At 47.1% G+C, this 21,890-nt stretch overlaps 1 protein-coding gene across 1 annotated transcript in view; it reads left to right on the top strand.

The window, feature by feature from the left end:
• Mcoln2 (mucolipin TRP cation channel 2) overlaps positions 1 to 19,832 on the top strand; it is a 49,096-nt gene extending 29,264 nt beyond the window's left edge. The window contains exons 5-14 of the mRNA XM_021158221.2: positions 504 to 588; positions 704 to 800; positions 1,520 to 1,619; positions 5,154 to 5,266; positions 6,641 to 6,790; positions 8,401 to 8,502; positions 8,608 to 8,730; positions 15,197 to 15,403; positions 17,145 to 17,266; positions 19,796 to 19,832. Of these exons, the coding sequence (XP_021013880.1) occupies positions 504 to 588; positions 704 to 800; positions 1,520 to 1,619; positions 5,154 to 5,266; positions 6,641 to 6,790; positions 8,401 to 8,502; positions 8,608 to 8,730; positions 15,197 to 15,403; positions 17,145 to 17,266; positions 19,796 to 19,832 (1,136 nt within the window). The remainder of the gene's footprint in view (positions 1 to 503; positions 589 to 703; positions 801 to 1,519; positions 1,620 to 5,153; positions 5,267 to 6,640; positions 6,791 to 8,400; positions 8,503 to 8,607; positions 8,731 to 15,196; positions 15,404 to 17,144; positions 17,267 to 19,795) is intronic.
• The last annotated feature ends 2,058 nt before the right edge of the window (positions 19,833 to 21,890 follow it).

Genomic DNA, 21,890 nt, shown 5'->3' with positions numbered 1-21,890 from the left:
ATGATACAGGGCCATGCTGTTCAGAAGCTAATCTTTATGGGTGGGCTCTGTAGTCCTGCCTGGCCTGGAACTTGCTATGTGAACCAAGGCAAGGCTAACCTTGAACTCACAGAGTTCCTGCCTCCCTCTCCCAAATGCCTCCATCTGCTCTCTCCTGAACGCTACAGTATAAAGGAGAAGAACTTCCTCTGCCGGGCATTTTTGTTTAATCACAACTGTAGCTGGGGAAGAAACATTGTATCCCAGAGCATCATAGCAGGAGGCATCTGAAGCCTGCTTCTGGAGACTGGCAATGTTAACATGGTCCCTGGGTGAAAGCGACACCTGCCGGCTTCTCTGCTGAAGGGTGACTGTGCTCCACGTAGTAATTAGTTGATATTTTCTGACAGCCGTTTTGGGGCGTTCCTAGGGTCCTGCTTCTCATCACATGACTGCTGGACTCATTTCAGCATCAGACTCTGGCCAGGAGTGACCATTCCCTGTCTGTCTGTCCATTGCTCTAGACTGCATTCACCTGGACCTTCAGGTGCTCACCACGGAACCCGAGGACTGGGCACAGACATCTTTCTTCAGGCTGGATTTTTATCGGTAAACACAATGTCAAGTCTCAATACCCAGGAGAGGAGGCCTGGGGCGGTGGGTGGGGGCACGGACATTAGGATAGTGACGCTGACAGTTGTACCTTTTACTGTATTTTATTTAGGCTTGTGCAAGTTGATATCTCCTTTGCCCTCAAAGGAATTGACCTACAGGCAGTTCATTCCCGAGAGATTCCGGACTGTTACCTCTTTCAGAATATGGCAAGTGTCTTTGTTTGATGTCAGCCTCTGTTTCTCTCCCTGCAACTTTGTAGTGGAGGGTAAGCCCTTCAGCTACAGATGTTAGATACTGTTGTACTGGAAACTGCTTCAGTGATGCGGTGGTACCTGATCTAGAGACTGTTCCCTGTGAAGATGGACCCTTTTCAACTCTCTAAAACCCTATTCTTGGGCTGGGAAGGTGGCTTGATACATAAAATATGGGGATCTGAGTTCAAATCCCCAGCACCCACAGAAAACTTTTATCCTTTACGCTATAGTTTTTAATCATTAAAAAAAAATTATAACTAAATTCTCCCAGTTAGCTTCAGCTGTCAGCCTGGCATAGCCCATGGTGTTCTGAGGGTGTGCCCACTGAAGGGTTACCCAGATCAGATTGGCCAGAGAACATCTCAGTGGGGCATCTTCTTGGCTACTGATTGATGCAGGAGAGGCTCTTCTATCCTTGGACAATGGGTCCTGGGCTGGACCAAGAAGGAGGCTGAATGAAAGCTGTCAGCAAGCCAGTAAGCAGGACTTCCTCTGAGTTTTACCACAGCAACAGCAGCTGGACCAGAACCCACGTGCAGAGGCATTTTCATCCCTGTGATCTCTGTATCAGAGTTCTATCTGGGTACCGCTGACTTTTGTAAGTAGTTGACCTGATAACCCCCACCCCACCCTGCCTCGTTGGACTATAACCTCTTCCTTTCTGTCTCTAGATTACCTTCGACAACACAGCCCACAGTGGGAAAATCAAAATCTATCTCAACAGCGAGGCCAACATCGAAGAGTGTAAAAACATGAACATATCTGGGTCTAGTAAGTGTACCGTTCAGCCTGTTGTCTGTGGGTTAGAGGAGGTTTGGGGGACTTAGAGAAGCCACGTGATTGGTATGGAAGGTGGTGGGGAAAAACGTTTCAGAAAAACAGTTCAAACGCTAGTCCTGAGCGAGTGGTCCAAGTCAGCAAGTGTTTATTGTTTCTTGAGTCAGTGGTGTATGCAGTTCGCCTTTGCAGCAAGATGGCCTGGGTTTGCATCCTGGTTCTGTGAGCCACGGCTGGAGGCTTAGACCTATGCTTGGCCTCTCTGTCTTAGCAGTTTTCTCTACAAAGCAAGAGCAATGGCTGTACTTATTGAGGGGGTTGGTGCTGAATGCTGGGAGCAGAAGTCATCAAAGTTGCTCAGCAACTCATTAGCAAGGAGAGGCCTTAGGGAGGGAGGTCTCTGTGACCGGATCGTTGCGGTGCTATGGGTAGCCATAGCCAGGGAAGTATGGAAGGTCTGAGTAGGAAGGGAAATGATCATTTTGACCGAGCTCAGTGGGAATCATGAATTCTTGGAGGAGGTATGTTCTGATCCAAGCCTTAGACAAAGGAGAAGAGTGGAGATCTCAGAGTGCATCTTGAATAAACACGGGGACATCTCCTCAGTCACCCGATGATCCACATGCTTAAATAGCCTTGTTGAGCTAGCGATGACATCATGTACTGTAATCTCAGCTATGCAAGAAGAAACTGGGAGATTTTGAGTTCAAGACCAGCCTAAACCACTTGGGGGGGGGTGTTCCTGTCTCAAAAGAGGAGTGTAAGATATGTGCATCCTGATTTGATTATTAGTGGTCAGGGTGATGTCTCTGAGTGTGGTGAACTGTCAAGCTCCGTTTACATGAACTCACTTGGGCCAGATGACCAGAAAGACAAATATGAGTCACGTGGTTTTTATTCCAACAGGTGACTCATTCCTTTTCAGCTGTACAACGGCTGATGATCTCGAAGTTTTCTCTTTCTTTTCTAGCTTTGGTTTCAGTCATTCCTCTAAAGGAAGCACACAGATTGGGTTCCTGATAAAATGGATTTTCTATTTCGCAGCAGATACTCAAAGAACAGCACCAACAAGGCAGTCCTCAGGTCCAAGTAAAGGCTGAAGCTATGTCTTGGTGGTGTGGGGGAACGTAACCTTTACCATATATAAACTGTGATTTGCAATAGTCACTGTGAGACTGGAAGTGTGCCTCATGGCTCCCCAATGATCCTCCCACCACGCATGCCAGAACGGAAGAGCTCTTGCTCCCCCCCGTGGCCAACAGAGAGAAGCACATGCCTCGCATAACGAAAATGTGATTCTTACGGCCATGTCTTAGAAACTCGACCTTATCACTAGGAAAACACGAATTTAAAATAAATCAAGGGGTTTTAAAAATAATTAAAAATATGAGGTTTAGAAACCAGTTTAGAAGATGGGTTGTGCTGCCTCTTCCATTTGAAGCCGTGGACTGAGAAGCTCTGCCTAAGAGAGGCCAGAGGCGCCACCTGGTGGGCACTGGCCGCTGTTGCCCAAGTATTCTGATGCTCCCTGCTCACCCAGCTTCCCAGCTGCTGCTTGCTTCCTCTTGGCGTTATCTACAATTATCCACATCTCCTCAAAGCAAAACCCGGCAATGTCCACGTTCACAGACATCTGCTTCCCGAGGAGCGTTCTCCGAGTGCGCTTCTGCTCTCCAGAACTTATATTTTATATACTATAGTTTATAGCCAGCCACATGAGGCTTTAGAAGAATGGGGTGGGCGGGGCTCCCGCTGATGGGGGTGTAGTGGTATTTATTTATTGCAGAGCTGACAGTTAGTAAGCTTGGATAGCCCGGGTCAGAGTCCCTCAGGCAGACGGTGGGAGAGTGTCTGTGCACAGCAGGTATCTGGAAGGGTGGAGTGAGTGGGGTGTGGGCTGTCATTACGCAGAGTGGCAGGATATATTCCTGAACCAGTGTTTTCTAAACTCAGATTTGGAAGAGCTTTCTGAAATGCAATATGGCTTCAGTGGGGTAAGAAATCAGTGGCTGCTGGATGTTCCCAACACTTGGGAAGCTGAGGCAGGAGAATTCCCACTAGTTCACATTCAGCATAGGTTGCTGTGTTAGTTACTTTTTTTGTTGCTGAGATAAAACACCACGACTAAGGTGACCTAGAGAAGGAAGAGTTTATTGGGGCTTACAGGATGAAAGTCCACCATGACAGGTAGACGTGGCAGCAGACCATAGACATGGAGACCTAAGCTGAGGGCTCACACTTTAACCTGCAACCAAGAAGCAGAGAGAGGAGGAGTGGGGGGAGAAGGTGGTGGAGGGGAAAGGAGGGAGGCTGTGAGATGATGTCTTCTAGGTAAGTCACAGCCATTTCAAAGGCATTTCGGCCTCAGACTCAGCAGTTTCGAGTCAAAGGCCTTCCCTGGGAATGCGTAAGACCGGGCGGGTCGACAGACAAGGGTGGAGGAGGGGCTCAGGGGGCCTACAGCACACTGAGGAGCTGTACATAACACAGATTCAGTGAGGTAGAAATCACTGCATTCTGGTGGCTTCCCGTTTGTGACCCCACCGGGCTCCAACCCTCCGGGCTCCGACACAATGTTCTGGCCAACGGTCACACAAATGGGTCACAAACCAGACCATGAATCTGAGGGGGGGGGACTAAGTATTGATAAGAAAGAGAGGGAGATGAGAGTACAGGGCATGAGGTCAGAGTACGTTATAAAAACATATCAAACTGTCAAGCAACAGAATTAATCAATAAAAAGAAAAATCTGAAACTTGATCCCCCAAAACAAATCATTTGAGCAGGTGTGTGTGAAATACGGCTCTGGCCAAGTGCAAGTGTGTGTGGCTTGTGGATGGTCTCCTAGCCAGGAACAGAGACAAGGGAGACCGGTCCAGTCATAGTGAGGCCGGGAGGAGCAGCAGCCACAATGTGGGGCCATGCAGTCTGAGAACAGCTCTGCTTACAGATCAGCCTCTCTTGCCCCCCACCCCCCTCAGCCACTGTGCAACACTCACTCACTCGCTCACTTCTCAGTCCCTGAGTTCCTTTCTTGGTGTAGACACACAGGAAAGGCATCTCAGACTGGCTTCTGGCTGGACGGTGCACCCTGAAACAGGAGCGCAAGTGGGACCTCTCAGTGTGGCATTTAACTTTGCTCTCTTAATTGATAAGGGGAACTCATTGTCTGTGTTGCTGTGTGAAGCAACGCAGGCCATGGTGGCCTCTTCTAAATGGAGCCCAACGGGATTGCATTCTGTTGGATTCTGTTCTGCAGTAAATATTTATAAAGAACTTAAGTGCGTTGATTAACACTGCCTACGTTTGTAAGTGCATGGCCCTTCCCTCCAGGGTGTGTTAGCTTGTCTGTGGACTTCTCCATGAGTGCCGTGTACTATTGCTTCTGATGGTTGCCGCTTTAACACGAGAGGAGGGTCTTTCCATTGAATTTCCCTTCAGACTGCCACTTGCTGAAAAGACTAGTCTCCACAATGTGTGCGAGGCGTACTTCCCATTTGTACATTTGTACTCTGCCTTGCTCTGCAGCTCAGAGAAGCACTCACTACCTCCTGGTGTTTGATGTGTTCGTCATTATGATCTGCCTGGCATCCCTTATCCTGTGCACGAGATCCATTGTTCTTGCTCTGAGGCTTAGGAAGGTAAGAGGCGCTTCTTCCCTGTCTCCCTCCACTCAGCCAACAGCCTGCATTTGTCTAAATCAAGGGAACAAAATGGCAGCATCCAGGCAGGCATGGTACAGGAGGAGCCAAGTGGTCTACATCTTCATCTTAAGGCTGCTAGCAGAATACTGACTTCCAGGCGGCTAGGATCCTTATCCTAGGGTCTTAAAACCCACACCCACAGGCCACACCTACTCCAAAAGGGCCACACCTACTCCAACATGGCCACACCTACTCCATCAGGGCTATACTATACCCTCTAATAGTGCCACTCCCTGGGCTTGAAGTTGAGCTAACAACTACAGGTATTTGTGGTGATCTCTCAAGTGTTTAGAGGTTTCCAGAATGAAGATTTTATTTCAGGGATGACCCTAAGAGCATGCGTGGGTTGCATTTTCTGTCTTCAAGTCAGAATTCACTTTGAGAAGGAGGCAAATGGTTTATAAGAAACACAAATAATTAGATTTGATTTCTTAAATAGTTTCATTGTAATTTTTTTTTTTTTTTGCCTGTTTAAGTATGTTTTCTCAGGAGTGTGTACTGACTTCAGCTTACTGTATGTGTTATTCTGGCGTGAGGTGGGAATCTAGGTTCCCACTAGGCTCAGGGGGAACAGGAAGACACTGAAATACTTCAGAGCAGGAAATGACTCATGTTCTATTTCCTTTGATCTCGACTTCCACTTTGACTTTAAAAAATTTTTTTTTGAGATTTATATATTTTCATTTTGTGTGTCTGAGTGTTTTGCATGCATGTGTGTCTGCACACCATGTACATGCGGTGCCCCCAGAGGCCAGGAGAGGGCAGCAGATCTCCTGAAACTGGAGCTACAGACCGTTGTGAGCTGCCATGTGGGTGCTGGGAGCTGACCCCAGGTCCTCTGGAAGAACAGCCAGTGTTCTCAAGCAGACATCTCTCCAGATCCTTGGCTTTCACTTTGTAAACATCTACTTCATATCTGCCTTCCAGGCCTCTAAATATTCTGTATCTAAGGTTGAGGTCCCTCTCTGCCAAGTTCAGGGACAGCATTGGGGACACAGTACCCTCATCTGGACCACAAGAGGATCCTAGTTCAAGGGGTTGCCATCAATTAGCTTAAATGAGGGCAAAGTTTGCAGTATTTGGAGCACAGTCTGGGTTAGCGCTGTTGGAAGGACAGCATAGGTGCTCAGGGTTTGGGTTAATTTAGCAGATGTTCAAATGCTTGCTTACATGGGAGTAGACAACTCAATTTGGCTGTGGCTCCGTGTCTCCCTGTGAGGTGGATCTGCCAGCTCAGAATTGTTCGCTCTTGTCTTCTGCCTCCGGAGGTCAGTGTGACTTGTAAGATGTCTTTTTACATGTTTGCCGTAGAGATTTCTAAACTTCTTTCTGGAGAAGTATAAGCAGCCCGTGTGTGGCGCTGACCAGTGGGAATTCGTCAACGGATGGTACGTTCTGGTCACTATCAGCGACCTCATGACAATAATTGGATCCATACTGAAGATGGAAATCAAAGCCAAGGTCAGTGACATCTTGAATCTTATATTGTCCCAGATGACCTCAGGTGCTGTAAGACACAGAGTCTTTCTGGGGACTAGCCTGCTTCTTGTGTTTTCTCTTTTCTGTCACCCATTGCTTCACGTTCTTCTCCAGGAAGAGTGCACTGTGGAAGGTGACACCCTATGGCCTTCCTCCAGGAATGCAGGTAGCATCATTTGAACAGGAATTAAGTTTGGGGAGACTGAGGGAATGGGCTTTATATTCATTTATTTTTCGATGTATCTATTTACTTATGTAAATTGCAAAGGAGGCAGCTGGTACACAGAGCAGACATTTCTCCTAAACGCCTGAAGGGCCTGTGGCAGGTGTGAGGCATCTTAGATGCTATGGGCCCCAATGGCCAAGAGATCCCCAGTTCTCAAGTGCCTATATGGTCTGACCAGTTGCATATGTTGGTTGGTTTGTTCTCACGACTAGACTGAGTCTCTCAACTGTTCTCTTCTCTGTTCTACATCACTCTCACAAAGCTGCCCTCACCATAGCTCCAGGGTCTCCCCGTCTCTATTCCAGCTTCCTTTGGCTTCCCTCGGGCTGACTTCCTCTCTGGCCTGGCCTCCTCAGCAGCTTTGATTCTGACCTTATATCTCACAAACCCAGCCGTATAGTGGCTGGGCAGTCTTCCTGAAACTACCCATCTTGCTGTTACCATCCTTTCTGCCTTCCAGGATCTACTTAGGATGAAGTGACCTCCACTTCATCATGGCCTCTAGGGTCCCCCTCATTCATCTCTGGCTTCCATCCTGGCTCTAACACTGCCATTCCACACACCAGACCTCAGCCTCGGGATTGTGTTCAGACTCCGTCCCTATGCCTGTAGACTTCTCTCCAGCCTATGCCGTGTGTCCCGCTGCGCTCCAGGTCATCCCCATGGGAAGGCCTCTATGACAAGTGTCAGCACATCTCTCATTGAATTTAGCATATTGTATTAAATGGCTGCTTGTCTCTCCAGTGAAGCCTAGAATCCCTTGAGAGCAGAAACTTGTGTCTGTAAGTCACACTGGAGTTTGCTTCCCAAAGTCAATGGACTATATTGCTTGTTCTTTGTCAAACACCAGGCCCTTTCATGCCTAGGTTAGTGTCAAATGCAAGTCCTATTTCAGAAAAATAAGCTCATGATTAAAATAGTAAAATAAAATAAAACCCCCAAAATTGAAGCCTCCCTCTTCTTCCTTCCCCTCCCCCTCCCCCTCCTCCTCCCTCTTTCTTCTCCTCTCCCCTCTTCCTCTTCTCTCCTCCTCCTCTTTTTCTTCTCCTCTTTTTTCTTCTTTTTCTTTTTCTTCTTCAGCCTCTTCTTCTTCATCCTTCTCCCCCTCCTTCCCTTTCTCCTTCTTCCTTTTCTTCATTTTTTGTTTTGAAACAAGGTCTCACTCTGAAGTCCAGGCTGGCCTAGAAATTACTATGTTGTCCAGGCTGGCCTTGGAAATGCATGCTGATTCTGTAGTCTCAGCCTCCCAAGTACTGGGGTGACAGACATAGGGAGGGGACAGTCAGTTCTTCTCACCCGTTAAAGGGAGGTAAGCAAGCCAAGGGGACTGGGGTGTCGGCTCAGCTGTTTTCTTTTCCCTCCTCAGAACCTCACAAACTATGACCTGTGCAGCATCTTGCTCGGGACGTCGACGCTCTTTGTCTGGGTTGGAGTCATCAGATATCTGGGTTACTTTCAGACGTACAATGTAAGCTCTCAGAAGTGCCATTGTGGTTGACACGGGCTCCTCCTCTGAGGTCTGCCGGCTGGTTCTCATCCTCCGAGATGAGCTGTCCACGCCTTTGTCTTCCAGGTGCTCATTTTAACCATGCAAGCCTCACTGCCCAAAGTCCTCCGGTTCTGTGCTTGCGCTGGCATGATCTACCTGGGGTACACCTTCTGCGGCTGGATTGTCTTAGGACCGTACCACGAGAAGGTGTGTAGCACCAATTCTTTCTGCATCGAGGGCACGTGGGGCCCTTTGCCTGAGTCTCCAGTACGTATCTCTGCCATTCTTCTCCAGCGAACACCTTTGATGTCTGTCTTGATGCTTCCTCTTCTATTTCTCTGCTGTCTCCTTTCCGGGATAGTGAACTCACTTTAGGATATTGGAATAAGAACACCTCTCATAGTAGTCTGAGCCAGGCTGAGGATCTGACACATTGAATCAGCTGACTAGCAGGGAATAGTGTTTACCTGTGGGATCACTGTTAGCAAGCTAAAAACAGAGTAGGGGATTATGATAGAGTCGCTCTAGTGTGAAGCACTAGGGTCTACATCCACATTGGCTGAGAGCGACAGAGAAGAGTGACGGCCCGGCCTGGAGTGAGCACTTCATCTGTCTTGACATGCGAGCACATCCTTGAAGGTGGTTTTAACAGTCTCAGGTCTGCGTCTTAGCTGAGTTTCTAACTATATTTCCTTTCAGTATCATCCTAACTCCAGGACCAAGCTTATAGTCAAGCTAGAGTCAATCCTGAGAGCTCTGAGGAAGAAGAGCTGTGAGTTCAAGGCCAGCCTGGGCGAAATGCTATATTCTGGGCTAGCCTAGGAAGAGAAGGAGACTTTGTCTCAAAACAATGATATAATTGATTGGTAGAACATCACAAGAAGAAGTGAGTGAGGCTGTGCTCCAAGCCAAACAGTGAAAAGGGTCATTGCACCTCATGGCATTCCTTTCCCTGTCCCCGGGTCCTTGGAACAACAGAAAAAGGACAGCAGTCACCATTACTGTCTGGAGTAGTGCTGTGTGGGACCTTCCAGGGTCTCTCTCATGTCACACACAATCCCGTCATACTCCTCAGACACCCAGTAAGGACAAAGGAGGCAGGAACAGAAGGGATTTCCTCCAAGCTAAGTTCTGACCTTGACATTAACTGAAATATGTGGTTTGTAAGCTTTTCATAAAATGAGTGATACACATGGCTCGGACCCTCCCCGCTGTCCCTATCCAATCAAACCCCAGTGTGGAACACCAGTGATCCCTGTCTGTTACATTTAATGTGCCCAAAAAGAGTCCTGATTTTTTTTTTCCCCCAGTGAGCAAGGAGGCAGCCTCCAGCATAGCAGCAAATCCTAACAATCCTATTGATCTTCCCTGCCTCGTGTCACGTCTTTGAAGGTGACTCATGGGTAAAGATTCTCTTTGATATGATAACTCCAACATGGAGCGCTCACTGTCTTTACCAAGTCCAAGAGAATTTGCATTTTTCTTCCTCTTGCTTGCCTCCTGCTCCGGGAGCAGCTTCACCTATCTGTCACTAGAGGGCACTGTTGCACCGTGTGGAATAAATAAATACTGGGTCTAACCACGCTTTCATCAATCCACTGGTCCCAAGACAGCAGGACAAGCGGTCCTATGTCCTTTGTCACACGCTCTGTGCGTTCTGTCCCTAGTCATTATTCTGAAAGGTTCGAAGTTAATACCGTTTGAAGTTTACTGAATGGCTGCTATTCTTTGCTTTTTGTTAGGCCTGGTGTCCAAGTTCTTTATCTCCCTGGCTATTCCTCCTCTCATTAGTCTTCTGTCACTGGGATAAAATGCCCGGCAAACCAGCTCTTAAGGACGAAAGGATTATTTTAGTCCATGGCTCCAGTGCAGGGTCACTTGGCCCCATCGCCTTAGGGCTGGTGACCAGGCAGTGCATCATGGAAGGACATGACAAAGGAGGCCTGTTTGCTACACAGTAGCCAAAAGGAAAGAGGGAAGCAGGAAGGGTTGGTTTTCCAACAGCCCTTTCAAAGCATATCCCTAGAAGTCTCCCACTAGGCACTGTCTCCTAAGGTCGCCCAGTGGTGCTACAGTTTGGAGACCAATCCTTTAACACCTGTGCCTTCGGAGTCATTTTGAGGTCAGAGTTACCATACCCCATCTTCTCTTTCCCGTGAGATGGCACCATCCTTTATGGAGAGAGAACCTTGATATACCAAGGCATTTCTGTGGTCACCCAGACAGTAAGTCACAGCGTCACACCGGGCCTGCCCAGCCTCTGTTATCATGCTTTGATATCAAGAACAGCTGAGCATCGAGGCCAACGTTATTAGCACTTTTAGAATCACAGCAACCTTGAGTGTGGACGCCATTCACCATTTACAACACACAAGCCAGCAGAAGACTCTAAAGGGAAGGTGTCGGGAGAATTTTTACTTGGTGTGACCAACTGGAGTCAAAGCAGCAGACTTTAGCTTCCTGCCTTCCTGTTACACATCTGATTTCAGCGGTTCAGCCTCAGGGACCCAACCGTCACATCGATGCCCATTTCCAGCACTAATGGACTTTGGCACTGTGCTCCTTGAAAACGCCTAGGTACAGGGAGCTAAAGACAGCGATCATCTTCCACACCGCATTCTGAATTATTAAGCATGCCTCTAATGTGGCTTTTACATTTCCTGTCTCCAGGGAACTTTTTTTTTTTACTATGATGCATGAATAATAGTTTTGTATTATCTCCATTTTACAAATACGAAGAACAAGCCACTGATAAATCATCGCACTTTGCTAAGGCCAGGGGCAAAATTGTGACATTTCCAAAGCTTCTGGTCTTGCCCAGACACATCGCTTATTCATAATGAGCCAGCTAAAACATTTTACTGTTATAAAAGATTCTTACTACCTGCCTCAAACCATACTTTAAGTCATTCTGACATAGCGATTGCAGGCTGTATCTGCATTTGGACGAGAGGTCTTTCAGGTCGCTCACAAGCATCATCTGTGACGTAAAGGTTTTGGTTCCTTCTGTGACTATTGAATGGAACTACCCATTGGCTGTTTATTAGCTCTGTGGCGACTGAGTTCCCAGAAGGAAGAGACTGGCTCATTCCTCTTCATGTTTTTGGTACCCACCCCGGTGCCTGCAATGTGTCAAGTGTTCAGCGAGTTTGCTGGTGAGAGCCAGTTGGCCTGCCTTCCAAGGTATGATGGCTAATCTGCACAGTCAACCCACCTGGACTGAGCATCACCTCGGAGACACACCTCCAGGCATAAGCATTTGGGCATTTCCAGAAAGTTCTAACAGAGGGGGGGGACTCATACTGAATGTGAGTGGCATCATGAAAGGGTTCAGAGTCCAGAATGAATAAAGGGGGGGGGGAGAGACCTGGGAGAGAGCCCCAAGTCTGATTTTCATCTTGCTGAGATGCAAGCAACTGGCTGTGTACACTCCCACTGCCCCACCTTCCTGACATGACAAATTGTATATCTGACCCCCCCACCCCCCAAAAAACTGTAAGGAAGATAAATCCTCCTTCCTTGCCAAGTGTTTGTTCATAATGACAAGAAAATCAGCTAGACATGGGGTCTTGCTGTGCCTAAGAGCTAGCCAAAGTGCTATCCAACTGAAGACATTTTAGCTCCCGCCATTGGCTGCTTTTATGCCCATGTGTTGGAATGTGGCCACTAAAACAACTTTGGTTATAGTCTATTCTTGTGGTAGAAAGATGACCCAGTATGCAGTAGTTACTTTATTAGGTCTTTGCTGTAATCTGGTGGGCTAGAGCAGGTCTTATATGTACACAGGAGGGAGAAGTATAATGGCTATGAATATGTTAATGTTGAGATGGACATTGTGTCTATATTGAGCATGTTCACACAGGAAGCTAAGGCATAGATCTGATAGGTACTGACCAACAAGCTATCTGAAGTTCTGAAACAGGAAGCACACAGTGTTAGAGGCCTTGAAATGAAAGAGATTGACCAGGTTACAAAAGAACTGATGAGCTCCAAGATGCTGTTAAAATTTCACTGGCATTCAGAGAAGCCAACTTTAGCATGATTACTGTCTTAAGCTGGTGACAGCAGGAAACATGCCAGGAACTTCCCGTCTAACTGTTAAGCAATCCACATACTTACTGCTAAGAGATCTGCTCAACTGGATGCTTCCTGCAAGACTCCAAAGAGAGCAACATTAGCCTCGCTCTGCAGAGTGGCTTTGTGAGGGCTAGAGAGTGATCACTGTTGGGACAGCATCCTGCCCAGCTCCATCTAAGACAAGTGTAAGATGTAAGCTTTGCTCTGTAACTGAGGTATAGAAATGCATTCCAGGGCATTTAAAGGACAGCCTTACCATATTCTCTAGAGTTCTTGCTGATAAAGAGCAGGGGCTGCAGCTGACAGAGCATCCGATCCCCAAGTAGACTTGGATTTAGCTCTTGAATGTTGACTTTGATGCAGAGGGAAAGGAAGAATACATGAGAGGAAGAGACCAGATTCTACCAGGGAAATTTGTAGTGGGAAGAGCTAAGCATGGATATTAATATTGACAAGAGGCAACCGTGAGGGAACATAGAAGGACTTATTGGAACTTTCTGTGCTTCTGTTTTCAGTTTTATGGCCATACGCAAGAAAAATGGCTTTAAAGCTATCTTTATGAGATTTAGTGAGGGTTGGATAAAGAGACAATCATGCCAAAGACTTCCCTAGAAAGGAATGACATCAGAAAGGAAGAGGGAGGGAGGCTCGTATCATGAAGCACACAGGCTTTGGAGGACCACAGAGTAGGGAGATGGACTGGCCACACCAGCATAGACTTGAATGTTCTCAATTATTTTGGTACAGATGTTTCTTTTGGGTGGAGGTTGACATCAGTTACAGGAACAGAGGAATTTGGAAGGAGAGCCCTTTTTCTTGGATAGGGTGATGGGAGGTTCACTTTCTATCTGTTACATGACAGCAGGTCCCTCTGCCCCTAGAACGATGTCCCAGATGCTTATCAAGGCCTTGGATGTACATAAGGCCATGCTCAATTAATGAACATAGAGACCCCGACCCCTAATGTCAGAACAGATAGAAAACTCTACAGTAACCCCTTTCATGTATTTCTGAAAACCATACTGTCTTTGGTTTATTAAGTCACTATTACCCCAGCAGTTTTTCATATTCATCCACTGCTTACACCCCTGGCTCCAGGGACATGTTTATTAATGCCATACAGTTTGTTTTAGTGGGGTTGGACGCAGTTTGACAAGTTCTCAGAGCGAGGATGACTGGCTGTGGAGTGTAGTGATACTCTGTGTTCACCTTGGATCAGCATTTAAGTTCAGAGTGCTTACCTTCAGCTGAACAACCCAATATCCCAGTTCCCGCCTTGTACCTCAGATACACTGTGTCTAAAATCTCTATTAATAGCCTATCAATAGTGACTTTTCTTGTGGCTGTGACAAAGTAGCTAACAAAAGAAACTAAAGGAAGGGTTCGCTTTGGCTTGCAGTTTGAGAGTACATCCTGCCATGCTGGGCAAGTCACAGTGGTGAGACAATGAGCTAGTTGGTCACATGGCATCCAGTCAGGAAGCAGACAGAGATGGATGCTGGTGCTCGGCTCACTGTCTCCTTTTTCAATAAGCCTGGGACTTTAGTAAGCCCAGGAAGTGTTGCCACCTACACATAGAGTGGATCTTTCCACCTAAGTTTAACTAGTAATTCCCACCTGCCAGGGGTGTGGGAGGCTCTTAGGCTCAGGCACTTGCCAGGGGCACGGCAGGTTCCTAGGTAGTTCTGGGTCAGCTTAAGTCGACAACCAAGATTAACCATCACCCACCCCTCCTCGCCTTCATGCGGATACACTTCCTCCAGAGTCTCTTTCTGGCGAGGACTCTCTGCCTCACTTGGACTCCTGATGTCACCTCTGACTGGCATCTGCTCTTGGGCTACCCTGCTCTAGGAGATCTCCGACATGCTTTTAGTTTTTAAAGAAGTATGTGTCGAATCGCATTGCTCCCATGGCTGAGATGTCACGCAAGTCTGCTCGTGAGCTGGATTGAACCGGATGTATGCCCAAGTCTCAAGGAGTCTCTGGGCAATTCAGCACAAATGCCTCTCATCAGCCATTGCTATGTCTCCGCTGAACCACACTTTCCCACAGTTACTGAATACAACCTCTTCCTCCCTTTGTTGAGAACCAGTCTGGAGTGTCTCTGAACTTATATGTCTTACCCCAGCTCTGCCACAGGCCTTGCTGTCTGTCTTAGCTGTGGCCTGCCTTTGGTGGTTAGGGGTGGGAAGTTCCTGGAAAAATGTTCATCGTATGGTTGGGAAGTCTATGGCATAGACCTTTAGAAAAACCCTTTTATATTGTGTTGAGTCTCAACCTTTTCCAAATGTTGCTGGCTGCAGGATAGAGACATCACATTACTACTAGTGACAAAAACAGTTCAAAGAAAACCAGCTCCCTGTAGCTCCCCACAGCTCCTCACAGACCCCTGCTGCCCCTGCTGTTCCCTGCTGCCCCCTTCCCTACAGCTCACTGCTGCCTCCTGCAGCTCCTCACAGCTCCCTGCTGCCCCCTACAGGTTCCTGCAGCCCCTTGCAGCTCCCTACTACCCCCTGCAGCTTCCCACAGCCCCTTGCAGCTCTCAGCTTCCTATGGTGCTCAGCCTCAGGGGTTCCTTTACATTTCTCCCTTGCAGTTTGAAAACCTGAACATAGTCGCTGAATGCCTCTTTTCTCTGGTCAACGGCGATGACATGTTTGCCACGTTCGCTCAGATCCAGCAGAAGAGCATTCTGGTGTGGCTGTTCAGCCGCCTCTACCTGTATTCCTTTATCAGCCTATTCATTTACATGGTCCTCAGTCTCTTCATTGCGCTCATCACCGACTCTTACCACACCATTAAGGTAAGGCACGATCAGTGTTTGCTGCCCAAAAGCATCATAAACTTTGTATGGATTGGAGCACGGGAAAAGGCTGTAATCTTGCGGAAATACAATTTTATTCTTCTTTTAAGTTTTTTAGAAAAATAAACCTTTGTTTGTTTTGGTCTGACGACTAATTTTAAATATGTTCTTGTCTTAGTTAAGGTTTCTATTACTCTGATGAAACACCATGGCCAAAGCAACTTGGGGGAGGGAAGGGTTTATTCAGCTTACACTTCCACATCACAGTTCACCATCAAAGCAAGCAGGACAGGAACACAAACAGGGCAGGAACCTGGAGGCAGGAGCTGATGCAGAGGCCAAGGAGGGGTTCTGCTTATTGGCTCGCTCATCATCGCTTACTCAGCCTGCTTTATTATAGAACTGAGGATCACCAGCCCAGGGATGGCACTAGCCACGATGGGCTAGGAACTCCCCATCAATTCGTAATTGAGAAAAAGCCCTTCAGCCAGATCCTGTGGAGTCATTTTGTCAGCTGAGGTTCCCTCCTTTCAGATAACTTCCCCTTATGTCAAGTTGACATAAAACTTCCCAGCACAGTATTTGAAACATTTCACTTGTTACCATGGTATGGGTCGGAGGTATGTCGGGAGAAATAGAGAAAGGGGAAAGGTTGATTCTGATGAACTCAACAACTCGACAGCTGTTCTCAGAGCTGACAGATGCTCCTGCCTGAATGGCTAGCTAGGACACAGTGTAAATTCTAGCGATGGGAGGTGATTGCCACCCTGATGACTGAGAAATGACCATGAGATAGCATATATACTTACAGTGCACACTTCATTAAAGTGAAGGAAAGGACAGTTCCAGCTTTCCTAAACCATGGTACATCCCGTGCTCTTTCCCCCTGGGCCTGTGTGGTTGCTGTATCACTGCTCCAAAGATGCTCGCTGTCTTAGGAGCTGGTACCCCCACAACAGATGGTTGTGTTAGGAAAACTACTACTTCAGGGCCAGCACCTAAACGGCGTCAGGACAAGTACCACAGTAGTGTCCTTGGATACTGCCTCTGCTCAGTCCTTCTCATACAAACTCCAAGAAAAGCTGACGAGTGGTCAGCGTGTGAGGATCAGAGTCAGGCCATTCGTCGTAGCTGCCCCATGGCAAGGTACAGGGACGGTATTGCAGGCTCTTGCCATGAAGATTCATGTCTTTGACATGGTCAAAGTTGATATAAGTGTCCTTGTGTGGGGCAAGTCTGAACATTGGTGTGGACGAACTTACTAAACATGACTGGGTGCTAGGTGTGTTATATCTGTTAGGAAAAATCTACCCCTGTCCCACTCTGTGGCCATCTTCCGTGTAAGCAGAGAATGTGAATTATGTCCCTGTGAGATTCTAGGTGGACATTGTGCCAAGTGACAACTGCTGGCCTCATGATTAACACTCTAGCTTTCTGGTTTGGATGATTTCTTTTGATTCTTTTCAACTCACTTCTCCCCCTCTCCCCTGGCTTGTTTTCTGGAATTTTCCCTTCCATTGTTCTCAGTTCCCCCCTCTACGGCCACACTTGGCTGTACTGGGGCGGACAGGTTGTTCTGGGACTGACAGACTGATTCTGCATTGTTCATAGCACTCCCCGGATCTGAGCTAGCACTCTGGGAGTTGCATTTCACAAAGGTGGGTTTGCTTTGTTGACAAAGGGAACCATTGCTCATGCCCTGGACAGGAGGTAACGACAGCGCTGTCTGCTTTTTCAAAAGAAGTACCAGCAGCATGGGTTTCCTGAGACGGATCTGCAGAAATTCCTGAAGGAGAGCAGAAGCAACGATGGGTACCAGAAGCAGCCATCGGCCTTGCTGTCCTGCCTCTGCTGTCTGAGGAGGTCAGTGTTGTCTGTGGAGGGAAGACAGTCATCTCAACTGAACTCTGCTCTCGGAAATCTGCCGGTGGTGGGAAATGGTTGCTCTTTTTTTTCTCTCCTCCCACACAGGTTTGTTTGAGAAATACATTGTTTCTTGTAAAACAATGTTCCATACCGCAAGGTTTGTGTAGAAAGCTCCATGACATCACTGAAACTCTTAGTTAGAGACCTGTGGGAACCCCAGGAGGAGAGAACTGTGACCAGAGGCAGGAGGATGAATCTTAAGAGGCCCAAGGAAGAGGTCAGAGTGTATGTTCTGGAGGTACACCTCCAGACATGGCAAAGGCATTTTCTCCCCTCACAGGATGTGGAGCAAACCAGTTCCTTGAACAGATAGGACATGATGGAGAGGAAGCCTTTGGTGTCTGTCTTACTTACCTTCCTGTAGCTGTGACAAAGCACCAAGATAAAAGCAACCAAAAAAAAAAAAAAAAAGAGTTTATTGAGGTTTTAGTTTCAGAGGGTGAGCCCATGAACCATCATCGAAGGGAACATGGCAGTAGCTGAGAGCCTGCATTCTGGTTCTCAAGCATAGGGCAAGAGAGACAGCTAACTGGGAATGCACAAGCGCTTTTGAAACCTCTAAGCCCAAGTGCAAACACCTCCAACAAGCCACACCCCCAATCCTTCCCAAATAGTCCCACCAACTGGGGGCTACGTATTCAAATATATAAACCATTCTCAAGCAGACCACCACAGTGTTCTTGGTTAAAAGCAAGCCTCAGTAGCTCTTCATTACTGGCTGTTTGGACTCTGAGAGAAATGACCTGGTTCTCAGTGACCAGAGGGTGCTACACAGTTGGGTGGTGACCAGCATGGAGGTTAGATGGGGCATGGTTTTCTCAAATGTACCAAGATTTGTTTTCACTTGGGTCAGAGGTAGACATTTTTTCAAGTATTCCTTGCCTTTGCTTTCTGAGCACTCCATCAATCCAATTCCTCAAGAGAGATGGGAGATCACAGCTACTTAGGCTCACAGGAGGAGTTTTCTGTCCGTTGATTCACACCGCATCTTGAGATTTTCCATGAGACGAGTGAGCACATCCCGAGGATGTCTGGTAAACACGAGACGAGGTCTTCTGAGACATTCTCAAAATTGCATTTCATCCTCTCCGAGCGTTAAACTACTGCTGCGGATGCCAGGGTAAAAGAAGATTAATTTTCTTAATTGGCAACTGCCTCCGAAGACATGGGAAAGCTATCAGGTCTCTCGGGGCCGCCATGGCATCCTGTAGTTATTATATTAATGGCTTTTCTGGCTGTTGTGACAAATACCTGATGATAAACAGCTTAAGGAACAAAGGATTTATGGCAGTCAGGGTCTGAGCAAGCAAAGCACCGTGGCTGGAACACACAGTAGCTGGTCACACTGGGCACGGAGCACACAGTGGTTGGTCACACTGGGCACTGAGCACACAGTAGCTGGTCACACTGGGCACAAAGCACACGGTAGCTGGTCACACTGGGCACTGAGCACACAGTAGCTGGTCACACTGGGCACAAAGCACACGGTAGCTGGTCACACTGGGCACTGAGCACACAGTAGCTGGTCACACTGGACACGAAGCACACGGTAGCTGGTCACACTGGGCACGGAGCACACGGTAGCTGGTCACACTGGGCACGGAGCACACGGTAGATGGTCACACTGGGCATGAAGCACATGGTAGCTGGTCACACTGGGCACAGGGAAGAAGCAGAAGATGAAGGCTGATTGCTTAGCATTCATTCACTCCAAGCCAAGGCTGCCCACCTTCCGGACTTCGTCCTTCTCAGTTAAATGTCTCTAGAAATACCCTAAGCTGTGTACTCGGGCATAGATAGTCTATGGTTCTTCTGAACCACTTGATGCCTCCAGGGTGAGCCTGCTGGCCTCAGGTCTCTCTTTCCAGACTGACAGGATTTGGCTCTTTGAAGGGCAAGGCGTGGCTGGGCAGCTATGAGTTGTCAAACGTTCTCTGAAGGGAGGTGTCTGGCCCTTGTAGCCATTGATCAGCTCTGATAGAGCAGGGTCCTGAGAGATGATGGTTGCTCAATCAGTTGTTTCCAGAGCCTCAATCCAAGCCTCAAAGTATGTACGTTTCCCGTTCTCCATTTTCTTCCTCTTTCACATTTTGCTCACATAAGCTATATGTGTCTAGAGAGTATTCTAGTCTTTTTGTAAAGATTTTGGGGAGTCCAGGTAGAACAGTTGCCTAGACTGGGAAAGACCCTCAGTTTGGTCCCTAACATCACTATCCGAATAATAAAATAAAAAATCAGAGCTGTAAATGTCAGGTGTGGCGATGCGTGTATTCTGGGAGGGGAAGCAGAAGGACCAGGAATTCAAGGTCATTATCAGCTACATAGTTTGAGGCTAACCTGAGCTGCATGAGACCCTGTCTAAACAACAACAACAATGACAACAACAGCATCAATGACGCAGGACTATCCAAACAAAAATTCTTAAATTGACGTTCTCTTTCTCCTTCATCCCCTTTTCTGTTACAGGAGAAGAAGCAATGACCGCTTGATTCTCATTGACTAAAACCTTTGGCTGATGTCAGTCAAGTTCAGACCTCTTCATGCTGAGGTCGTACAGAGAGACCCCAGAGGTAGCAGCAGTCCACTCAAAGATTGTCCTGCTGAACTGTGGAACCAGAAGGAGGGGTGTCCATGAGCTGCTGATCAGACCTGACATTCCAAAGTTGCTTTTTATAGACATGGAGTGTGAAGAGTAAGCCTCTTGTGAGGCCAGCGTGGCAATGAAATTCACCAGGAGTCTGGTCATTGGTGACATCATAATGTTGAGATATAAAAAGAAGTATTCCCACTTCAGAGTATGTAAGCAATATTTAAACCCAGATAAAGATGCATGCTTATTGAAAAAACAAAGATTTGTTTCAAAACGTGACCCTTGGATTTGAAGACATTCGTTAATTTATGGTCTGCACAGAAATAAATTTGCTTCTATACCAAATTAAGACTTGAAACTGGAGAGTGGTAAGCTCGTGACTGGTTGGACTGCGAGCTTGCTTCTTCAGCAAGCACGACATGCAGTGTCCGTTAGCACAGTCAGCGGGATGAAAGAGCACCTGGATGTCCCCTCAGGTGAGCTCTCCCTGGACTGGACACATGATGAGTGAGTCACCCTAAGCTTGGAGTGGCCATCTGTTTCACAAATCAGCTCCATTGTGGTGGGGATTTGCCCTTGTCATGGAAGGAAATGTAGATTTTTCATTAAATAAATTTATTTTCACGATGTTGCATTGTACTATTATTGTGTTACAATGTAATGTCTCTTGACAGTCACCGAGTGAGAGTTCCATTCTACACCATCCCTCTTGAATACTTTGTCCACCTGAGAGATCCGTCATTTTTAAACAAGTGGTGAAGGAGCTATGAGGGTTGGTCCATAGAAGCTATTTAGTAAAAACTTAAGACTAAGACCGTTATGTCACAGCTGAGCTATTGGGGGCTATGAGAACTACTGGTGCAGAGTGAGATTTGGGTTGGCATCTCAGAGCAGCTCCTGCCCTTCCCTGCCTTTGTCTCCGCTCCAAGAACTGTTGTCTGATTCTCCGTCTGCTTGCTCCTGCTCTTCTTCATATCCGTCCAACAAATCCAGACAGAGAAAACCCTGCAGCTAATAACAGTAAGATCTGTAGGTGAGGGCATGTTTCATGCTAGGGCTGTTTTTACTGTCCTTGGGGGACAATTTGAGTTTTGTTCCCAGCACCCACACTGTGGCTCACCAGACCCCATAATTCCAGTTCCAGGGAGCACATGCCTTTTTCTGACATCTGAAGAATCGTACAGATGCAGCTAGGCAACTGAAACGCTCATACACAACATAGACATCAATCTTTATTTTTTTTAAAAGGAAAAAGACTTGTGACTACATATAGAGTACTTAGTCAAAATATCATTTTAGTTAATTTTTCTTTTTACAAAAAAATACTTCAAGAGTCACAGGGCTTGGTTTTAAAACTAAAGATCATCAGACTGAGGGTTTGGGCTTCTTTCTCTGGTTCCAGATCAGGTGTATGGTTAAGCCATTGCTAGCCTGTTGATTTGCAGCCTACAGCTTTGACTGCCATTTGATAGAAACTTAATGATGGTATCTCACCCGTCCTTAGCTACTTCTTAAAATCAGCTATCATGTTTCCTTTCATTTCCTTTTGTTCCAGTTGGCTCCAATGCTTTCAGGAAGAAAAATATTTTTCAAGGTTACCTTGGAAACATTGTTTCTGTTGCTCTTAATCATGTTGAACAATGGCGGCTTTTCTCACTGTGGTCTCTTTCCCCAGTTATGGAAGGTGTAGTAGGGTAACTGCTGATGGACAGGTCTGGGCAAGCCCTTTCTTCTCTTCTCTTAGACCTTAGTTACTTCACTGTGACCGAAGATACAATCTTTTTTACCTTTTATTTGCATTCTGAAATCGCTACCCCTTGTAGAAATCACCTCCTTGGCTTACAGTGACACAGCCAAAGCCACACACAGTACCCTGAGGTAACTGACTGGAATGGCAGAAACAAGCCTAGTATTTGGGTGCCTTGAACCCCACTCACCCTGTAGCTTTGGGGTTCTGGAAAAGCCACGTTC

This window comes from Mus caroli, unplaced genomic scaffold (assembly GCF_978045245.1).
Source record: "Mus caroli unplaced genomic scaffold, Mus_caroli_1 scaffold_3, whole genome shotgun sequence".
In the NCBI taxonomy this organism is placed as follows: domain Eukaryota; kingdom Metazoa; phylum Chordata; class Mammalia; order Rodentia; family Muridae; genus Mus; species Mus caroli.
The sequence above is the reverse complement of the archived record's forward strand: the minus strand, read 5'-3'. Positions and strand labels throughout refer to the sequence as shown.